Source organism: Lathamus discolor, chromosome Z, assembly GCF_037157495.1.
Source record: "Lathamus discolor isolate bLatDis1 chromosome Z, bLatDis1.hap1, whole genome shotgun sequence".
Taxonomy (NCBI): domain Eukaryota; kingdom Metazoa; phylum Chordata; class Aves; order Psittaciformes; family Psittacidae; genus Lathamus; species Lathamus discolor.
In genome coordinates, this window is record NC_088909.1 from 72,342,350 (window position 1) to 72,362,516 (window position 20,167).

The 20,167-nt window shown below is 36.0% G+C and overlaps 1 protein-coding gene across 1 annotated transcript in view; it reads right to left on the bottom strand.

Annotated features, from left to right (window-relative positions):
* Positions 1-20,167, bottom strand: part of TRPM3 (transient receptor potential cation channel subfamily M member 3) — a 256,280-nt gene that overhangs the window by 132,602 nt on the left and 103,511 nt on the right. Inside the window, exons 2-3 of the mRNA XM_065661504.1 lie at positions 4,975-5,054; positions 4,098-4,302 (exon numbers count right to left, since the gene is read on the bottom strand). Coding sequence (XP_065517576.1) covers positions 4,098-4,302; positions 4,975-5,054 — 285 coding nt within the window. The remainder of the gene's footprint in view (positions 1-4,097; positions 4,303-4,974; positions 5,055-20,167) is intronic.

The window sequence follows — 20,167 nt, forward strand, 5'->3', positions numbered from 1 at the left end:
TCTTTGTGTGCGGCCATCCAGCCAGTTCTTTATCCACCAACCTTAATTAAGATTCCATCACTGCAGACTCTTCTTCAAGTTAAAGAATGATTCCCTTAAAGTATGACCTTTGCATAAAAAATAACCTTGATGTAATTCTCACAGAATTCAACAGAAAAACTGTTATCTAGACTGAAACTGGACTGGTTCCTTTCCCCTTTTCCTCCAATGCCATCTTTAAAATTCCTTAAATGTTCTTTAAGTGTTAATTTACTATGAGAAAAACAGTATTTGCTGCCTTTTTCATGGTTCATGCAAGTTACAGGATTGCCCTTTTTTATTTCAAAAGCACTGATAGCTTTTAAGCTCATTTTTACAGTTTTAATAATGATTTAAAAAATATACCTTTTTATATGGCTGATTTCTAAATATCCTTAATAAATCATAAAGTTATGAGGATCTGAATATTAGAAAGTCTAAGAAACTTTTAATGTACAATGGAATTGTACTGATGTTCATTCATGTTTCATGTACCATAAGAAAGCTTAGGCATCTAACACTGAATTTAATTTCTTCTACAGCTGCAAACATATGTAAATGCAAACAGAAAAACTGTTAAATGTTTCTGAAACATTAATGGAATGAGCCTCTTTTAAAGAAAATAAGAGCTTGATAGAGATCTAAAATCAAGTGTTGTTGCTGGATTATTTGTGGTTAGATGGAGACTGAAAGGCCTCCTTAGTAAACCTATCTTGTTTACCAATGTTATCTAATGTTGGCTACATAGTTCTATATAATCTGCTGCATTCTCGGCTATTTGCATTATTAAGTAGCTTAGTGCTGCCCCACTGAAGATACTACAACTACTTTAACGAGTGGTATTAGCAAAATTCATGCTGTTTGAGGATTTTTGTTTTATGTGGCTGTGGGAAGGAAATTAATAGTACAGTCAGTTCTATTGGCAATATGTAAACATGCATTGTCTTTTCTGTTTTGTTCTAAATCCACATATTCTATTATAATTTCAATATGATTTTCATTTTAACAGCAAAAATACCATTGTTAACTGTCTGGTGGCAACTGATATTGTTTCACTGCACTTGTAGCTTGCAAACATACATGCAAAGTATACGTATTATCAAATTTGTACAGATATTATTAAAATCAAATTCTGTTACTTCCAATGGAAGAAACAATTATCTGTCACTCTTACACACACTAATCTTATTATCTACCAGTTTTTCAATTATAAATCTGAGTTTTTCATTAATAAATCCCACCTACTACCTTATAACCTGATTCAGAAATAATTAAGCACAGACCAAGATAACAGTACTCAGTTCTGTTTCCCTTGCTTAATAATTTTCATGTGTGGGCATCCAATTCAGTAAATAAATTAAGGAACAGGTGGATAATTTTATGCCAAATTCTTCCCCTGTGGATTTTCTTGATGTAGGTCAGCTTACAAAATCTTGCTGCTTTTACAGTTATTTCATTACCTAGTAGGCACAATATTAACCTACCATGATTGTCAGCAAAAATAAACTCCTATGCTATAGTGATATTTGATATACAATTGCAAGAAAATAACCGAGTAGCATATTTTTAGAAAATACACATGTCCATGTATCATGTTTCCTTGCTTCTCTGTTTTTGAGTTTGAAAATATATTGCCTGAAGAAGAATGTTCCCAAGATTTATTATGTACTTGTTCCTTTTTCCAAGCCTTAATTTTTAAGATAATTTAAAAGCTCATTTTTCCCTTCTCTGCTGGCAAAGTTGGTTGGTTGCTTTGACTGAGAAAACTATTGCCTTTCACAGGAAGCTTTTGATTCAGCAAGTTGTATTTATTGTGGGAAAGACCTTGTACACAGTAAATTCAGTTAGGAGATTCATTCTTTCTACTGATAAAACTGCAACAAATAGTTAGGCAGCTCTTTGACTATAATCTACCCTAAAATAATGTTTTGAGCTGGAAATATGACCATAAAAACACCTTCATACTGTTTTCAGTAACAAACACACCATGGTATAAAAAGGTCTTTATTTTGTTTCCATTTGAAAAAAAAAAAGCACAATCACTAGTTATGCAAAACTCCTTATTTGTGTTTTTGTCAAATGAGAGATACTTTTCTCATTGGTAGTGTCTAAGCAGGACACCAATTAAAGAGATATTTAGTAAATTGTTTAATTTGAAGCACTTTTCCCACCAGAGGGATGACTGAATTTCTGGAGCTTTTAGACTTATTTAATTAATGAAGAATTTGGTTGTTCTCATTTTTCAGGTGGAATTTAACAACTAAGAACAGTTGGCAGAAGCAACTATCTTCCTGATTCTAGTACTGTCAAAATAAACTCAGGGATTTTCCAGCAATAAATATTTTGTCCGTACTGATCTCTAAGTCTCAGATTTTTAACCACTTTTTGTTTTCTATTTTTCTAAATTCTTCATGATTTCATTCCTGACTGCATTCTGTGACAAGATTTTTCTTTCCTTCATGTTGACTTCCAATTTCATCTCCACAGTTTCACTCCAAGTGTATTTTTTTTTAAGCACACAGCACATACCTTGGAGCATCTCCTGTTCTCTTATGCCACTGTGCTAGGACACCAAAATCTCAACAAAGAACGGAAATCCTCTACAGGAATTGGTATCAACAGCTTCCCTAAACCCTTCATCATTTCTTGGCTGCCCAAGACTACTTTAGTCTGGGGAGAGCTGTTTATTGCTTTATAATGATCTTCAACATAACTCAAAAAGCTCTAGCGATTACCCTTTTTTGCAAGCACAGATTTAATGCGAAGTATCCATATATGATTAATAGCATGATGGCTACTACATCTCTGAATATTACTCAGTTTTGGTGAAATAATTCTGTTTTGTTCCCACTCCTTGTGAAGATACCAACAAGGAGTGGGAACGGTTTGGTTCATTTCAGTGCTGAGGGAGGTGTCAATTTATTCACACTAAGCAAATGTTATTTACTGCATTAGAGTCTCTCTCTAGCAATGGCTTTGCAGATTTTTAGATGACTGGTTAGCAACAGAACATAAGGTGCCTGTGATACTCTCAGAGAAGTGATCTAATTTTCTATCTATTTCTCGGTGCAAAAGTGTTTTCTGGTTTCTATCAAAACAAGCCTTCCATCTGGGTGAACAGAATTGTCCATTTAAGTAATCATTCCATCTCCAGCACATATGTATCCATCCGGGGAAAAATATTTGGCTCTTGCTAGCATAGTACCTGAGTTTTGTATTATCTGTAATCCATCTATTACCATGACAGATCTGAGAGACCTCTTGGGAAGGATTCAGGCAAAGAAGATGCTACTGTGTTGCTGGGCAGGTTATTCTGTGCAGCACACAGAGGGTCTGTTTCTGCCCTTACTGCTGTCCAAAGCAGTGGCTTGGCCACAGTCTACTAGGTATGCACTCATTCATTCCCTAAGTCCCAGGTTCTGCAGTTTAGACAAAGTCAGAGAGATTCTTCCTTTCATGTAATGCCACAAAGAAGAAATACATGCATGGGTTAGTGCGGGTGCTGGAAACATCTCTCCACCTCAGTGCAGCAATGACTTCAAATTAATATATTTTGGTAGAGCTCCACAGCATTATATTATGATTAAGTGGCTCGCCTAAGGAAATCTGTGGCAGAATAGTGATTTCCCAGTTCCTAGCTTAGACACATATCGGGCCTTTTATTTAATTGGAAGATGAACCAGTAAGTCTAACTGGTCTACCCTCCGAGCTGGAGGAACATAAAATAAATTCGGTATGCTTCAAATTTATCAGTCTTGCAGACAAAGCCAGCAATGGAAAACCACAGTTGAATTCTAAAATTATTCAGAAAAAGAGGGAAAGCTAACCATTGGAAGAAAATTGAGATAGCAGCACATCAGCATGTCTTCAGTCTTCATAAAGGTAGCCCCTCTTATGCTGCACTCCAGCTTTTGCAGTTAATTCTGCTCAGCAATTCTTTGGCACATGATATATAAAAACATATGTTACTGTCTTACACTAAATAGTACTTTAAAATGAAGTTAACAAAGAATGCCGTTGATTCTTTGTGAATGGCGTTTTCGAGCTAGCAGCATTATTTAAGAGAAAAACATGGTTACCATGGCTTTATTGGAATGGCCTCCTCCTTGGAACTCAATGGTTCCAAAAGCGTCCGTCGGGCTGAGCTGTGTGTGCTTGCTGATGGACCACTTCTCTGACTGGATGTCATTGCGAGCAAGCCTGCTTTCATTTTTCTCATTCTGAATAACAGAGATGCTTGGAGTCAGTCCAACATGTTGACCTATTAGACGCCCACAGCAACACCTATGACATTAAACAAACAGAAAACTTCAGTCATGTGCATGTATAAACCAAACAGAAAAACAATCTTAAATGGCCTGCCACTCTTTAAAAAAAAAGCCAAAAACTTTTCAACTCTGCTGACCAGTTTCTTGCTATACTAACTCTCTGCTTGTGGAAGCAACATACTACCTTTTCTTTCTGTGATCTTGTTTACTTTGGACTTTCCTTTATTTCAATCAGAATGTTCTAAATATGCACAAAATGAAGGTAACGCTTCTACTGTCTTCAGCTGACATAAGGCCAAATAAACAGTTTTTGCAAGGAGTTGCATTTTAAGTTGGTAGTTCACAACAATTACTTTCTTTTGACAGTATTGTGTGTCATGCACCCAAATTAAGTAAATACTCAAGGCCACTGTATATTGAACTAAGAAGATAAGGAAATCAAACATAGATACTGATCCGCCTTTGATTTCTTTTTTTTTTTTTTTTATAAATAATTTAGGATGAAATAAGTTTTGAACTGACACTACTGTGTCTCTAGGAATACATCACTCCAGATGCAATTCCACCACCTTCTGACTAAATAAGTCTTTACAAACTATTTCTCTTCATATACATATATATGCATACATATATAGAGACATTTTCTTGCAAATGACTTTCATTTTTCATGCAAGTAGAATGCAATTACCTATGGGGGTCTTTGGTGCTGGGTATGATATGAACACATTCTCTCTTGTAAAATGCTCTTTCTATCCATGATTTCTGTGCCTAAAATAAAAGGAAACACCATAAGCAATGCCTGCATATTAAACACATTTCCTAGTACAACTGAAGAGAATCTTCAAACATAAAACTTCACAGATTTTGCAGCTATGCAGTACACATTCTGTACAGAGCAAACATTTTCCATTAGAACTGCAGCACCCAACAAAAACTCTTAAAGTGGTTTTCATATTCACTAGCCAGATGACTTTGATGCTTGCTGTCATTTATCGGCTCATAGCCGGAATCACTGGAGAAGAACTGATTCAAACTGCAAAGATTTCTGCATGGAAAAAACACACCTATTCACTGAAAATACTTAAACAAATCTGTTTCCCCTCTAGTGCTGAAACTAAGTTAACTCTAAAAAAAAAAAAAAAAAATCCTAGAAACTAGAAAATAAGTATCTCACAATAAAACTTTTGATATCATAATACCAAAGAACTGAGAGTGCTGTTTAACATGGAGCCAGAAAACAGTTTCACAGGTGGACATGTTAATGAAAAAAAAAAAAAAAAAGAAAAAAGATCTGTTTCTGAAACCGGGCACAAGAAACTTCGATACGTTAGGAGTCAGATGACCAGCTGATGTAACCTCTAAAACCGACTGAGTTCGAGGAAGCTACACTCTGTATCTTCCCCCACATATCCGCAGGAAATCAAGTAATTTTTCTCAGCGTAGTCTTAATTTTTGGATACACAAGAGATCTTTTTAAAAAGAAAGATGGGTAGGAAAGAAAGAAAAAGAAAATCCCCAAACAACAAAAGAGACTTTCAGAGCTCTGAATTCTTTTTAGTTATCTAAATAGTTCTTACTCCATAAAATATGAATTCTGGCAAGCTCTCTAAAAGATTTCCCGAGATAGAATTCAATTATCTCATTTAACAAGGATATAAGTTGAAACTTTCATTTAAAAATGTATTTCAAACAGGTAAATTTTAGATTATTTTATTATACATAATAAAATCACCTGTTTAATTGCCCAGTATAACTATAAAATATGAACTATGACAAAGTCAACTGAAAGTTAAGTAACATGAAATGAGCTTTGGATAATTCAAAGAAAACCTGAGCATCTTTCCTCAGAAAACAGGAAAATGCCTTTATAACATTGCCTTATGTTACCTTTTACTATGTAAGGTTAGATAGTAATCTACTTATTACCTTTACCAACTAAAGTTACCTTACTAAGTATCTACTGTTATCTTGTCAAATGAATCTCCATCCTGTTTTTCATGTTTAAACCCAGAATCCTAGCACAAATTATGAAATACTGTAAGAATTTCTAGCTACATTCATTACTTATCACTCTGAGGACATAAGAAGTTATTCTTTTACCTTTTCATTGAACATAATCACTTACTGGAGCTAGTGGTCACTCCTGTAACATAACAATATTTTATCTTTGTTCTACTTGTATTTTTATTTGAAATATCTGCTAGACTTTGTGTTTTGTAGGAATGGCAGACACCCTAACATGACTTTTACAGTCAGGATAAAGGAAAGTCTATTAAAAATGTTAAATAGAACTCCAGGCAATAATCATCATCAATCACTATCGTCATAATCTTTACAATATTTTATATTATGCTGTCAAATCACCTCAGAAGACTAGTGTATCATTGTCGTGGTTTAAGCTGAACCCAAGACAATCATTTAGTAATTTGTCAACTTAGTAGTCTTTTCAGGCAAAGAAAGGCTTTTTATAGCCTAACTTTCTAGAACTGTCAAGGCATCCAGAGTGAACTTTATTAACTTCATTTGACCCTCTTACTGCAGAGCTTTTGAAGCTAAACTACATGGGGAAAATTAGGCTTTTTCTTTTTGTTGACTGTGTAGAGAAAGAAAGGAACTTACAATTATTCTGGTATTGCAGTGCTAACATTTTAAATCACATACTTTACTGTATGCGCCATATACTCTTGAAACTTCTCCTCTTCAAGCTCCCAGAGAATACAAACTTTCTTTATTACCTTAAGAACACACACTGATAGGAAGCAGCACATTTATGAATCCCCTTTGGGGTGTGTGTGTGTGTATATATATATATATATATATGTATATGTAAACTGTATATATATACACACAGTAACAAAAAAAGGAACATACAGACAAAACTGTATATATATACACTCAGACAAAAAAGGAACACTTATAGAATAATGGCAGTTTTATCTGCATGCTTGTTTAACACTAAACACATGCCTGCAACATCCTTTACCTTCTCTAGGAAACATGAAAAGTTTTTAGAGTACAATTTTTCTTCAGAATATCCAAAATCAGCTCCTGCTGCAAAGCTCACATAGCATATGATTATCATTTATGTTGTCAAGACTCCCTAAAAATATCCTTGATTAAATTCCATAAATTTTGCATACTTTTCTGCAGTAAATTTACTTTGGTGAATTTACTTACTACATAGACCTAATATATCTTTCCTAAAGATGGCCAGTAATTCAACTTCTCTAAGCCTCAAGATCCATTACAAAAAGGTGTCACAACAGGTACTTCACTACAACATTTTTTCTTTAGGTATATAAGCATATTTTCAAAACCCAAGAAAACTGACATTTAAAATTTGTTTTCCTACTCTTTTTCATACTGCCTTTGTAAGTAGAAAAGAAACCCAGCTACATTAAATATAATAACTTGCATTTGAATTTTCATCATGCTTTTTCAAATGTAGTACTTCAGAAATAATAGTCTGATTAAAAATGACCTTTGTTCACATCAGGAAAAAAGATCTTCCAGCTTTTATGTCTCAAAAAATATACTCTCCTACCTGACAGAATCATAATGCCAAAATACATGATTTACTTTTTTCATAATTCCTTGCCCTTCCAAACTCAAAAGAAAGCATCCGGTTTCACTGTCCAATGCCATTATCTTTCTGTGACACAGATCATTCGAAATGAGTGTTCAGAGTTATGGAAATTATGTTACTTGTCCTAGAGTCTTCACAACAAAATTAGAATAACTTGTGGAAATCAGTACATTCAAGACAAAACAGTAGGCATCAAAGTCTTGTTTATAATGTGAATTAATAAAGTAGTAAAATGTTTAGAAAAAATATAGCAAAGTATTCTTAAGAATAGTGGAGCAAGAAGCTTATCTTTTCTCATTTCATAAAAACTCCTTTCGCATTAATTCTTAAAACAACATAAATCCTACAGTGAATTCCTAAAGTAAATGCCGTACTTATACTAGGATTTAGTTTACTTATAGCTTAGATCTGTAGGTTAAGTCTCTCTCTTTATTAACCTAGCTGCAAAATCCCACCAAAAGCATTTTTCTCCCTCTTCTTTACCTGAGCATCAAACTTGATGTTTAAGTCTGTCCGGAGCAAACTCTGCTGTCCATATTTCCCTGTTGCTGGTCATTGCAAATAACACATTTGTCACCGCCCCCTGAACAAGGCGCTCAGTCCATCCGCAGCGCAGAGATGTGAGAGAGACCGAAACCTTGTGTCCATTAGTTGCTTGGAATGTGCTGCTGTGGGATTAGCCTCATTAAGGGTTCGGTGGACGCTTACCCGAGCCTCACAACATCACTTGGTTTGAACATCTAATCTGATGCCAAAAGAAAAACAAATCCCCTGAGAGCTTGGATTTAACTGGCACAAGCCTTGATGGGCTTTTTTCCCTCCTCTTCTTTCCCTCCTAGAGAGTGAGCTTGTGAAAGTGTGATAAGGTGCTCTGAGTTCTTAAATTCAATCCAGGAAAACAAATCCTTCAAAAGAAACAGTGTACTAAGCTAGAAAGAACCTGAGCACACAAGAGAGGTTGCTAATCTCCAAAGAATGAAACCACTGTGTTTCTTGGGTAACTGCAAGAAATCTATGCACAGTTGAAATATATTGCAGTTAATCAACAATGGCATTTTTCCAGAGAAGCTGGTGTTTCTTCTTGTTTCTCAACACAGTTGCTGTACTGTAGTGAATGTAACTTTTCAGAAAGTCATAAACATAAATCTTTGTCTTTCAGAGACAAGCAACTGCACTGTTTTCAGCTTAACTGAAAGTTAGTAACTTCAAATGCAACTTGAGTGTTTACAAATTTGGAGACTACTTCTTTACTGTACCCTCTTGATATCAACACTGAAGAATAATCTTTCCCCATAAATAACACTTAAATTTTTTGTTACATAGCAAACATGTATGTGTTCAAATACTTACTTGGAGTTTTCCAAATATAAAATATTTTTACCCTCCCCCCCCCCACCAAGTTCAGATGAATTCCTCTCTACTCCTACATATGCATACACACACGCCTTTCCTTTTCAATAAGGTTGCATGTGATGCATGGAAAATAATGCTGCTCACCCTTGGCTCTGATCTATACACAAGCACTAAATTATTCTGTATGTACTTTAGCTCTGACGGGCTAAGATGGGCAAGACTCAGCATATGCATTTACTTCTAAACTTCTTATACCATAGCACATGTTGAGAAGCTTCTGCTAGGCTGGTTGATCCATGAGATTTTTTTTCTTTCTTGGTTCCTTGTGGTTTTGTGTAAAATACATACACGTATTTTTTATGTAAATTATATATGAGGTATGTACATATACTCATTCTGTCTGCATATATATGTATATATACATTCTTTTCCGCAAAGCTGTGATATTTCTCTACCACACAGTTCAGAGCAACGGAGACCATGTGCACATCTTGTGATATCTCTTTAGCACAGGATCAGACCAAAGACAGTTGCTGAAGAACAGCAAATGCAGAGAAAGCTGCAGTGCCAAGGGAGCAGCTAGTAAACAGCTCAATGAGGCAAACAATACGACTGTGGAGTCAGCAAGAAAAGACCGATTGCATGTTAACACAAGGGAATTCGGTTTGTTTGAGAGGGTGGAGTAAGAGTGAGGGGAGGAAAAAGATTTCACATGACTGAGATAACCGAGTAAAAATCCAAATCTGACTTTGAAGTGAAGCTTCAGTTCTTGGACTTGACAAGATTTTAAAGATTGTTCTGGGATTCGGGTTTCAGCTTGCAAAGTAACCTGGGCTGAAGCCACATCTTTCACCCTGATACATCAGCACAAGAAACATTTATTTATTCATATTCACCTGGTGGCACTGTGAAGGATGTTTCACAGATAAGAGACTTAGGCAGAGCTGGCATATGCCATGGATGCCATGGGAAATTACAACTGTCTTTGTCATAGCTTATTTGAAGATGTGTTAATGTCATGACAATGAAAGTGTCATAACATACTAGTGCCATAAAGTAAAGGAGTAACTAAAAAAACAACCAAAAAGCAGAGACAGCTGGGTTTATTTCAATAGGATGCCACTGCAATATAGTGCTTTCAGAGAGGTGGGTGCTGCACATATAATAATACAAACCTACACATTACTTACATTTTCAACTCACTGTTAATGAGAAACTCTCACAGCAGTTAGCAATGAGCTCAGTACTGACTCCTCATACAACAGGAGAGCTAGTATTAAAAATTAATCAAGTACAGAAATTTTTCAGGAATATGAATTCTGGCAGATTTCAACACGTTATGTAGCTGGGATGCTTAACTGCTGCCCTCTGAATTAACATTATTTTAAATGAAGCACCAGGAGTGACAATTTTAGAAACCTGCAATTTCAGTGGCAGAGCTGAACTGGAGGCAGTTCTCACCCTCTGCTTCCCAACTTTATCTCCAAGAAATAACTGGATTACAAAATAGGCTTCACTGGGGCAAGAAAGGTGTTGTTAAAAGCCTTTCTCTACCTTGCAGTGGGGCAGAACAGCTGGGCAGGCAATGGAGTATTACTGAAACAAATTACAGATAGGATTTTCAAGAAGCATCTGGTGACTAAACTACATCAGCGCAATTGCAAGCTTATGAGATTAGTGTTCCTCAATCAAATGGGCACTCTTGCAAATCCCCCTGTCTCTGAGTAAAGACCCCTCCATCTGTAAACTTATATAGCTAGATTAGTACGAAAGATAACAGTGCTTCAATATAACCTTATTACTAGGTGTGTGCAAGCCAAAATTCTATCCCTTTTTTCAGTGTTGCCCAATTATAAGCACTACAAGCGCTTTCATGTCTTGCTTAAAACATTAGGAATTGAGCTCTCTGGACATTAAGATAGAGACCATTAGGATGTCCCAAAATGTTTCGTTTTCTAACAGACACTTACTACTAGTAGCATCTTAGAGGCTCATCATCAGGCCTTTACCCACTGGAGCTGTACTTCTGCAGGTTTGTTCTTCTTCTAACTTATTTCCCAAATACTTTAGCATCAAAGTTGCCCCAAGAACATTGTTGAACTGTCTTGAAAAGCAAGTTGTATTCAGTACAGAGTAGGAGGGCATAGAAAGCAGTCATTATTACTAGAGCATATTACAGAATTTATATGTTAGCATTGTTACCAGAAGTAATTTTTATATTGCACTTGGAAGAAAGAGTAATCTAAAAATAATCAGAAACTTTCCACTCCATAGTTTAGGATTTTAAGCATTATAGTTGTTACTTTTCTTACCGCAAGGTAATGAAATTGTGTATTTCTGCTAATGCTGCCATGCAAATTTGTATTTATGCTTTACGTATTTTTAAAACATTATACAGAACAAGCATACATGAACAGTCGTTATTATCCATGCTATTGATAAATCAACTGGAAACCTTAACAGACATTCCAAGAAGGATTGGCGTAGACATCCAGGCTCCTACAGATCTCCTCAAGACCAGTGTAAGCGCAAGGGAATAAAGTTTCCCTATTTCCTTCTTATGGATACTGGCATACGACAAGTAGAATGAAGCCTATTGACTTCATTCATGATACTTATTTAGAAAATATTTATGATCTCACCAAATCTGCTGTGAGGTTAAAGTTGTTTATGTAAGTAAATAAACCTTTTCCAGTAGGAAAGCCCTACTTTATGAAATGATGTGTTCACTTAGCCCACTTTTCTTCTCTTTAGAAGTGCCATAAATAGGTGCTAGAGAAAAAGAAAAATATGTTAAATCTATACAATGCTTTTTTTCCTAAGTTTCTCAGCTAGCAACTAACATCTGCTTATAGAATTTATAGAATATCATAGAACATTAGAATATTATATTATCGAATATATACATAATATAGAATATTATAGAACACTGTGATTTCTATGTGCTCTGTAAGCCTCCATGGGCTTTCCTCAACAAACTTGCCTGCTGATTTCATGCTGACGAACATCCTTCTCCCCACTGTTAGGGAATTAGTTCCTTTTGTATATTCTGAATGTGACTCCTTATACTTTCCATTATCTTTGTTACTGGCAGAGGCAATGAACAGTCAGCTCCCATCTATCCTTTTCATGCCAGACATGGTTTTCAAATACATTCTTAATTATATTTTCCCCCCAGATTAGCCATTTACCAAGTATTCCCTCCCATACCTTTTATTATTCTTGCTGCCCTTCCCAAACCTTTTCTACTTAATTTGATTGTTACTTCTGGGAGGAACCAGAACTGTGCACCAAAAGTGAAATACAGACAAGAGGGCATACACTATTTTGGTATCTACTCCTTTCCTAATAATTTCTAAGAAAAAATTACTTGGTTTTCTTCAACAACACTACTAAGCACTGTGGTAACTCGTTCACAGAAGTATCTAGTGTAACCCCAATATTCCAGTCCAGTGCAGCAATGAATTGATACTACTAATTGTAAAGGACAGCTATAAAAATCCAGCTGTTTCAATGAAAATCTGAGAGAACAGCAATACACCTATATGAAGTTCTAATTTATGTCAAAAGTAGTTAAACAAATCATAATGAAACATGTTATCACAGAAGTCTATAGGTGCACATACATAACTGGAAAGTAGAATATACAGGAAATATTTTTCTGTCATTAATCCCTGGCAGACTATTTGGTTTTTATAACAGTAAACTTCGTTCTGGCTTTTAAAAAAAAGTGTAATGTTATTCCTAATTCCTCAAATTAAGGAAAGAAAATAACATTCACATTAAGACAGATCTCACTGATTTCTAACAAAAAATTATGAAGTTAAAATGCACACATAGGAGCTTTACACCAACTCTAATTTTGGTCTGAACTACTTGATTCCTGAATTGCTCATTCTACTCCGCAAGTGTATGACAGCTGTAACATTGTCTGCTCATTCTTTTGAATGAGGTGGTTTTGCTAGCCATTGTGTGGGTGCTGAGTTGACGAAGCAATTAAAATTAAATTGTACATAATTGTATGAAAGGGCCTGAAGAAATAGGGATTCCAGACGTTCCCCAAGCCTAAACATTCAAATGGACCAATTATATGCAACTGTTCATATTTCACTTCATCTTCCAGTGCTGCAGTTAATCACAAGCCCCTCTTGAGCCTGCTGCATAATGCAGGCCCCAAAGAGGCATTCTTTGCTAGAATACCTTGGTTGAGGTCCTGTTTCCAACATCCTCTAGTCTTCCTCCAGACACTGTTATGAAGAAATGGCACAAGAGAAGAGCCAGTTATAAGAGATGAGACAACATTTCCGATCAGCTCTTTTGTCTCCGTCCTCTTCTGCAGAGACAAAATCACCATTTTCTCAGATGCAGAAGGGAAGCTTCCTTTAGCTGAAGGGAAAAATCAGGCAGCCCACTGAAACACCCAGAAGGCAAAACACCAGAGGATGTTTCTTCTGGGTGGGCCAACATCCTTTTCCTTCTCTACAACCCTCTGTGTGTCACCAAAGTCTCCAGTCTTTTCTCCTGGAGACTCCTTCCATCTAAGTATCTCCTATCAGTCATCCTGCTTGAAATCACCTTCATTCATTAAAACACGGGCAAGCATGATGCTGCCTCCTCTGCCCTGTCCTGTTGGTAACTCTCGTTTTCTGCTTCACTTGACAAAGCATGAGCGAGGAATAGTAAGGATATAGTAATAGTAAGAATAGTAAGGTAGGAGGCACAGCCACCCCATGAACCCATTCCTGAACAAACACTATCACCAAATACAGACAGAGGACAAAGAAGTCGAAAGAAAAGCATCTCTCACATCATTGGGCAGCACAGTCCAATGTAGCTGTGATGCTTAAGTTTTCTGTGTCATAAGAAGAAATTCTTAACTCCTTTTTTTTTTTTTTTTGCTGGCATTTTGGAACTATGTGAATTTGAATTATATAAACCTGTACTGTTCAGAACTGGTAATGTCAGTTGTCTGGTACGGAATAAACTAACAGCACCGTGCTTTCTTCTTATGATAATCACACTACCCAGGTTGCGGATATTGGAATGAAACATTAAGATTTCTGATTATGTCACATCATTAAGCAGATAGGGTAAAGTGGAATTTGTATTATGAACTTAAATTGCGTTGTTAAATCTTCTTATGTGATTTGAAACCAGTTCAATGTTTTCTAAATCCTATTATCTCTTTGCACTAATAAAGTTAAGTAGACTTTAGCAGCAAACAAGAGAGATCTGGAAGCAGGTATTATCATAGAATCATAGAATTATGGAATGGTTTGGGTTGTAAGGGACCTTACAGATCATATAGTTCCAACTCCCTGCCACAGGCAGGGGCACCTTCCACTAGAATTGGTTGCTCAAAGCTCTGTCCAACCTGGACTTGAACACTGTCAGGGATGGGCCAACCACAGCTTCACTGGGCAACCTGTGCCAGCGTCTCACCACCCTCACAGGGAAGAATTTCTTCCTAGTATCTAATCTAAATCTACATGCTTTCAGTTTAAAGACAATATCCCTTGTCCTATCACTACATGCCCTTACAAAAAGTGTTGTATTCTTGTAAGTCTTCACAGCTGCACCTTTTTACAGGCACAGAGAAAACTGTACCTATTCTTTGTACATATCCCAGTCTGATACACCAACATCGCATATGAAGCAGGGTTCAAGTTTCTCATTTTTGTCTGAAAGTGTAACCGTGTAGAGTAGTGGAACTTCACTGCAGAAGTAGCGGGACAGATCTTTTTCAAGGAAAGAAACTACAAAGGATACATTTCAGAAAATGCAAGGTCAGGTAATGACTAAACATACAACACATGAAGAAATAATTAGAAACTGCTGAGATAAAAAATTACATTAAAATTCCAAGCATAAACTGAAAGAAACTTGCTCATAGATGATTTCCCCATATAGGCACGTATTTTCTCCCCCCTCTTGCAGTAACAATATAAATTCCATGCTTATTTTTCCAAATCTGTCAACAGCTTCACAAAGAGACCACTTGTGAAGAATTTCTTAATTCATTATATAAAATTGCAAACTGCTGCCAAATCAAATGATCACTATTGGGATGGAGAGAGACAGAAGAATGTGGGAGCAGTAATTATAGTTGACTGGTTCACACGACAGGGCATAGTAATACTCCAAAGACAGCACAGAGAACATGCATCAATCACTTTCAGTAAGTAAAAGTGCCAATATTTTCAAGAACCATAAAACTTATAAATGTGTTTTCTTTTTATGAGGAATCTGGAATGATTAACATGTCAATGTGAAACAAATTTTGTAGTTTCTTCCTCTTTTATACCCAGCCCTGGTTAAAAAAATTCTTTTGGTATTCGAAAGGACACCAGAACCAGGCGTGGGAAAGAGACAGAAAATGCAGTGCTTGAGTCACATTAAGACTTGAAAACTCTTGTGCACTGCCGACATCCCCAGAGGGCTGAAATCATTACAACACTCAGCACAGCCTTTCTGAGAAACCATTATTATGGGACAGCAATCTTTAATAAACCATGGTTTACTCTAACTCACTGAACTCTGGCACTAACTTAATCCTGCTCTAGTCCAGAGAACAATATGGCAGAACCTATGGAATTATCTTTACAGCACAGCTGCAAGGCATGTCCTCCACTGTGATGAGGTATTGCCAACAGAGGTTCCTCACTTTTTAAAAGATTTTCCTGGATATCACACACAGCGCACTAACCAAAACAAAACATGAGACTAAACTAGGGGTTCCAGGCCATGCCAGATGCAGCACTTGGTCCTCCAATTTTGGTTAAATTTCAGTCAGGATCTCCAAGCTACTCTTGTAAATAGCTTCTGTCTTCCTGTGAGATTCATCAGCTTGGAAGCTAGGATGGGCACCCTTCTGGACAACTCTTGCCAACTTCATGGTACAAAACACAAGTACTAAAGTATATAGATTCTCTATATATGTAGCTGTTTAATTTACTTTCCTATAACCTGTATTTCTTACTTTTCTTTTCCCAGTACTTTATGCACCAGATTTTACTAATTTCTGCCCCAGGAAACATCAAAACTTTTTAGGTGTGTGTCAAGCCCCATGTATCATTTAGAATATGATAGCCAGATTGCAGTATTGACAAGAGTGCTTTGAACATTTGTTTATGTATGTTCTTGCGGTGAGATAGCGGACATATTCTGAATGAGGTTACAACAATATTGCTTTCTCTTTGCTTTCCATTCAAATGGCATTATAATGAAGAGCTCCAATATTTTTTGTTCAGATGTCATTTTTTAATTATGTGATCTGCTGTCACCTTTCAGTGATACGTTGAATTGAAGCCAAATGTTCTACCTTAGCTAACACTTAAAGGGAAGAATTTAATAAATTATGCCAGTGACATACCACTTGAAACTAAATTGAGTAAAATTCTATGAAGCCGTGATAGTGACATCAAATAGAGCTAAGGAGAACACTTCTCAGGAGATTAGGTCAAAATGGGCATTTTGACTTTGATTCACAGTGGATTTTCACCAAACACAAAAGTGGATTAAGGAAGTAATGACAAGTTTTAGGCTTCAGAGCTTACGTGCAAGCCACAGCTATTACTCTCACTTTTCTACTAAGTTGGAACAGGAAAGCATTCAGACATGTAATGCATCACAAAAGGTAAATGCTTTCTTTTCAATTTTGTTTCTTGTACCTGTCCCCCATGACAAGTGGGAAACAAAGAGAAGAGGCACTTCCAGGAAGAAGCTGGAGGCACTGCTGAGGCGGACAGGGGAAGAGAGAGCAGCCCTCTGGCGTCTGCAGCCAGAAGTACAGCAGCTCTTTGCCCCCAAACCCCACTTTAGAAGGTTTGGATCCTTCCATACAACCACATGAACAGCTATTCCTCTCCTCTCAGAGTAGACCCTCCTTCTCTGACTTGTCTGTCACAACACAATGAAAAATATCAGAGAAAGTCCTATGCCGCCTGATAGGTTGCCCATGCAACCCTTAGTGGCTTTTGTTGGGGAGGGGGAAGGCAGAAAAATCTTTTCTTCATTAAGAACATTGTGTGGCCAGTTGCTTTAACAAACACATAGCAAATCCAAAGTATGGATCTTATAAACTTACCTATGAGAAAGCAAATTTGCTCCCTGCTGTAACAGTTACATTTCTTTTAGAAACACTTCTATGAAGTTTGGCATTATAGTATTTTACTTTGTAGGGATTTTGGCATTATTAGAATCTAGGATTGGCTGTATAGTTGTTTGGGTTTTTTGTTTTTTTTTTTGTTTTTTTTTTTTTTTTTTGTTGTTGTTGTTGTTTTTGTTGTTTTTTCTGTTAAGTACCCGGAGATCGCTGTCATTTGATTTTCCTGAAAAATAATATCCACATTTCAGTTGTCCATCTAATGCAATGTTTCAGTCTAGGAATACAGAAATAAGAAAAACACAACTCAAGTATAGCCTAATGATTAAATTAATGAATTAATCAGAAGTATAGTAATACCTTATAAATGCCTTTTATAAGGAAAATAAAATATAAATGCCTTTAAAAATATGGTTTCACTGTAATACCTTCAGCATGTTTGCATAACTGTGAGTGAAGAAGTCAAAAACATCTAGAGAATATTTATGAAGCCACTGGAGTGAATGATCAATCTGAAACAGTGTCAGATAAACCCTTATTCAGATCTTGTGAACGGTACAAGAAATTGGTACAAGAAATTGTGTTATTGTTTAATGATGCAAGCAGCACATTTAAAATGTTATAGTTCAGCAAATCTAAAATACTTAAATAGTCAGTCCCTAGTAGAACTACGACAATTTTGTACCTCTACTTTTAGGTATATTTCTTCACTGAATGTTATAGCATTATGTGAATCTATGATTTTAAAAAAAGAAAAGATTCAGATCATTTTCTGACCTACGCTGCTGCATCAACGTAAAAATCAGTCATGCAAAAACTGGAAGCATATTTGTAGTTTCTGATCTTATTTAGCCCGTAATAATTCCATGTCGTGAACGTATCTGTCAGAGTCAAGAAACAATGTATTTTTTTTTTATGCCAAGGAATCTGCATTATCTCTCTAGTATTTTTGACTCAGTTAGAATCATAGCTACACTTGAGAACTTGAAGACTTTGCACACTACAGTGTTTTTTATACAGGTTGTATGCTTGAGTATTCATCACTGCTCCCTTACTCTCTCTCCTTTGCAATAAAATATTGCTTTTTCCTGTCAACAGTGTTTATTAATTTGATTTCAATTAAGAAATAAAGACTACTGCTATCAACTCACAGGTATGCACTTCCTTAATTGGCCAAGGAAGTTGATTATAACCAATCATATTCAACGCAATCACTACTCCAAGTGTTTTCAAGTGACTCAATTGTGACTGTAAAAGCAAAAATATTTTTTTCCAAGATGTGTAATAAGTAGCAAGTGTTTTTTGTTTTTTTGTTTTTTTTTGTGGGTTTTTTTTTTTCACACATTAATCCATTATTCCTGTTTTCTCTCTGATGTTTAGTCTTAACCATGAGGCTTAAATGGAAATAAACATATACTATTCTTTAATAACAAAGAAATAGTCACCAAATATGATGTTGTTACAATATTTAACTGAATCACAGACTAAGTAAAGAAGAAAATCACAGGAAATATAAAATAAGTGTTTCAAGAGTTTCTTGTTTGATCTGAAAAAAGAGTCTTACTTTAGAAGGACTGTTGAAAGAAAATCAGCTAGTATCTTAGTCCCAGAAAGTCTGAAACTTGTTTCAATGTGTTGAATTCCTCAAGCAAAAGACACGACATAGAAACTCAGGCAGGATTTTAATTATAAATTCTTGTGTAAGAAATAATTTTAAAGGTGATTGTATTAGAATTTATGTTAACCATAATGTACAGCAAAACATAATTCTGAGCTATGTTATACATAATTGCAAATATTTCACTGCATTTTCCATCCAATTTTAATCTATGGATTTAGCTTTGCTTGATGCTTGAAAGCTTTAATGAAAGGCTTGCTTTCAGTTTATTCTGGATTTGACTTAACAATATTATTAAACCAATCCTACAATTTCATTTCTTATCCTTGAATTACTATTAGGATTATAATCTTATAGTGAACTTGGGTGGGCCTCATCCTGCAAATTGTTCTGTGTTGGCAACCCACAGAATTATGACTTTGGAAAATGGGAAGGACTGAAGACTGTCAATGAAGAAAACAAGTCCCACGCTTTCACATTGCTACCATGCTTCCTTGTGCTTTTAGCCACAAAAGTCAGCTGATTCAATGTACTGGTTTCATGTATCAGCTGCCAAAAATGATCTCAACAAGAAAATTGTATTGCCAGTGCATGGTTCTTCACATATAATAATTCTTCCAGATGTACATATACATGTATAAGCATAAAACACAATTGGGGTGGAGGATCTCCACTATAGTAATCTGGAAATAAACGGTAAGCATGGATACAGCAGGTGAAACCTTGGAAACAGACTCTGACTCGTGGGCAATATGTAAACTTTCCCACTCTCTGTACTTGAGCCCCGTATCTCATTCTCCCCCCAAATTTGAAACGAATAGTCCTGATGTTAAAGGACTGTTGATGGCTGATATCCATCTGCAAAGGATGAAGCTTACAATTTTCGTACCATTATGGGAAATTACCTGGCAAGCCACTGGGAAGGCATTTGAACATGAACTCAGGAAGAGAGCTGTCTCTACTTTTTGGTAGATCTTACACTCTGTTTTTATCTCCCGTACCTCGTAAAACATTTTCATGTGAATAGACACATTTTGAGGAACAACTTTCTATGAAGTAATGAAGTACGTTCTATAGGTTAAACATTTTTCTCCTTCAAAAAGGCTAAATGACTTCCTTAAACCACTCTTGACCAGTTCCAAGTTACAAGCTCAAGGTAACACGCATTGCTATGACTTGTGCTATCACCTGGCCAGTCTGGGTAGTCACAGGTGACTCAC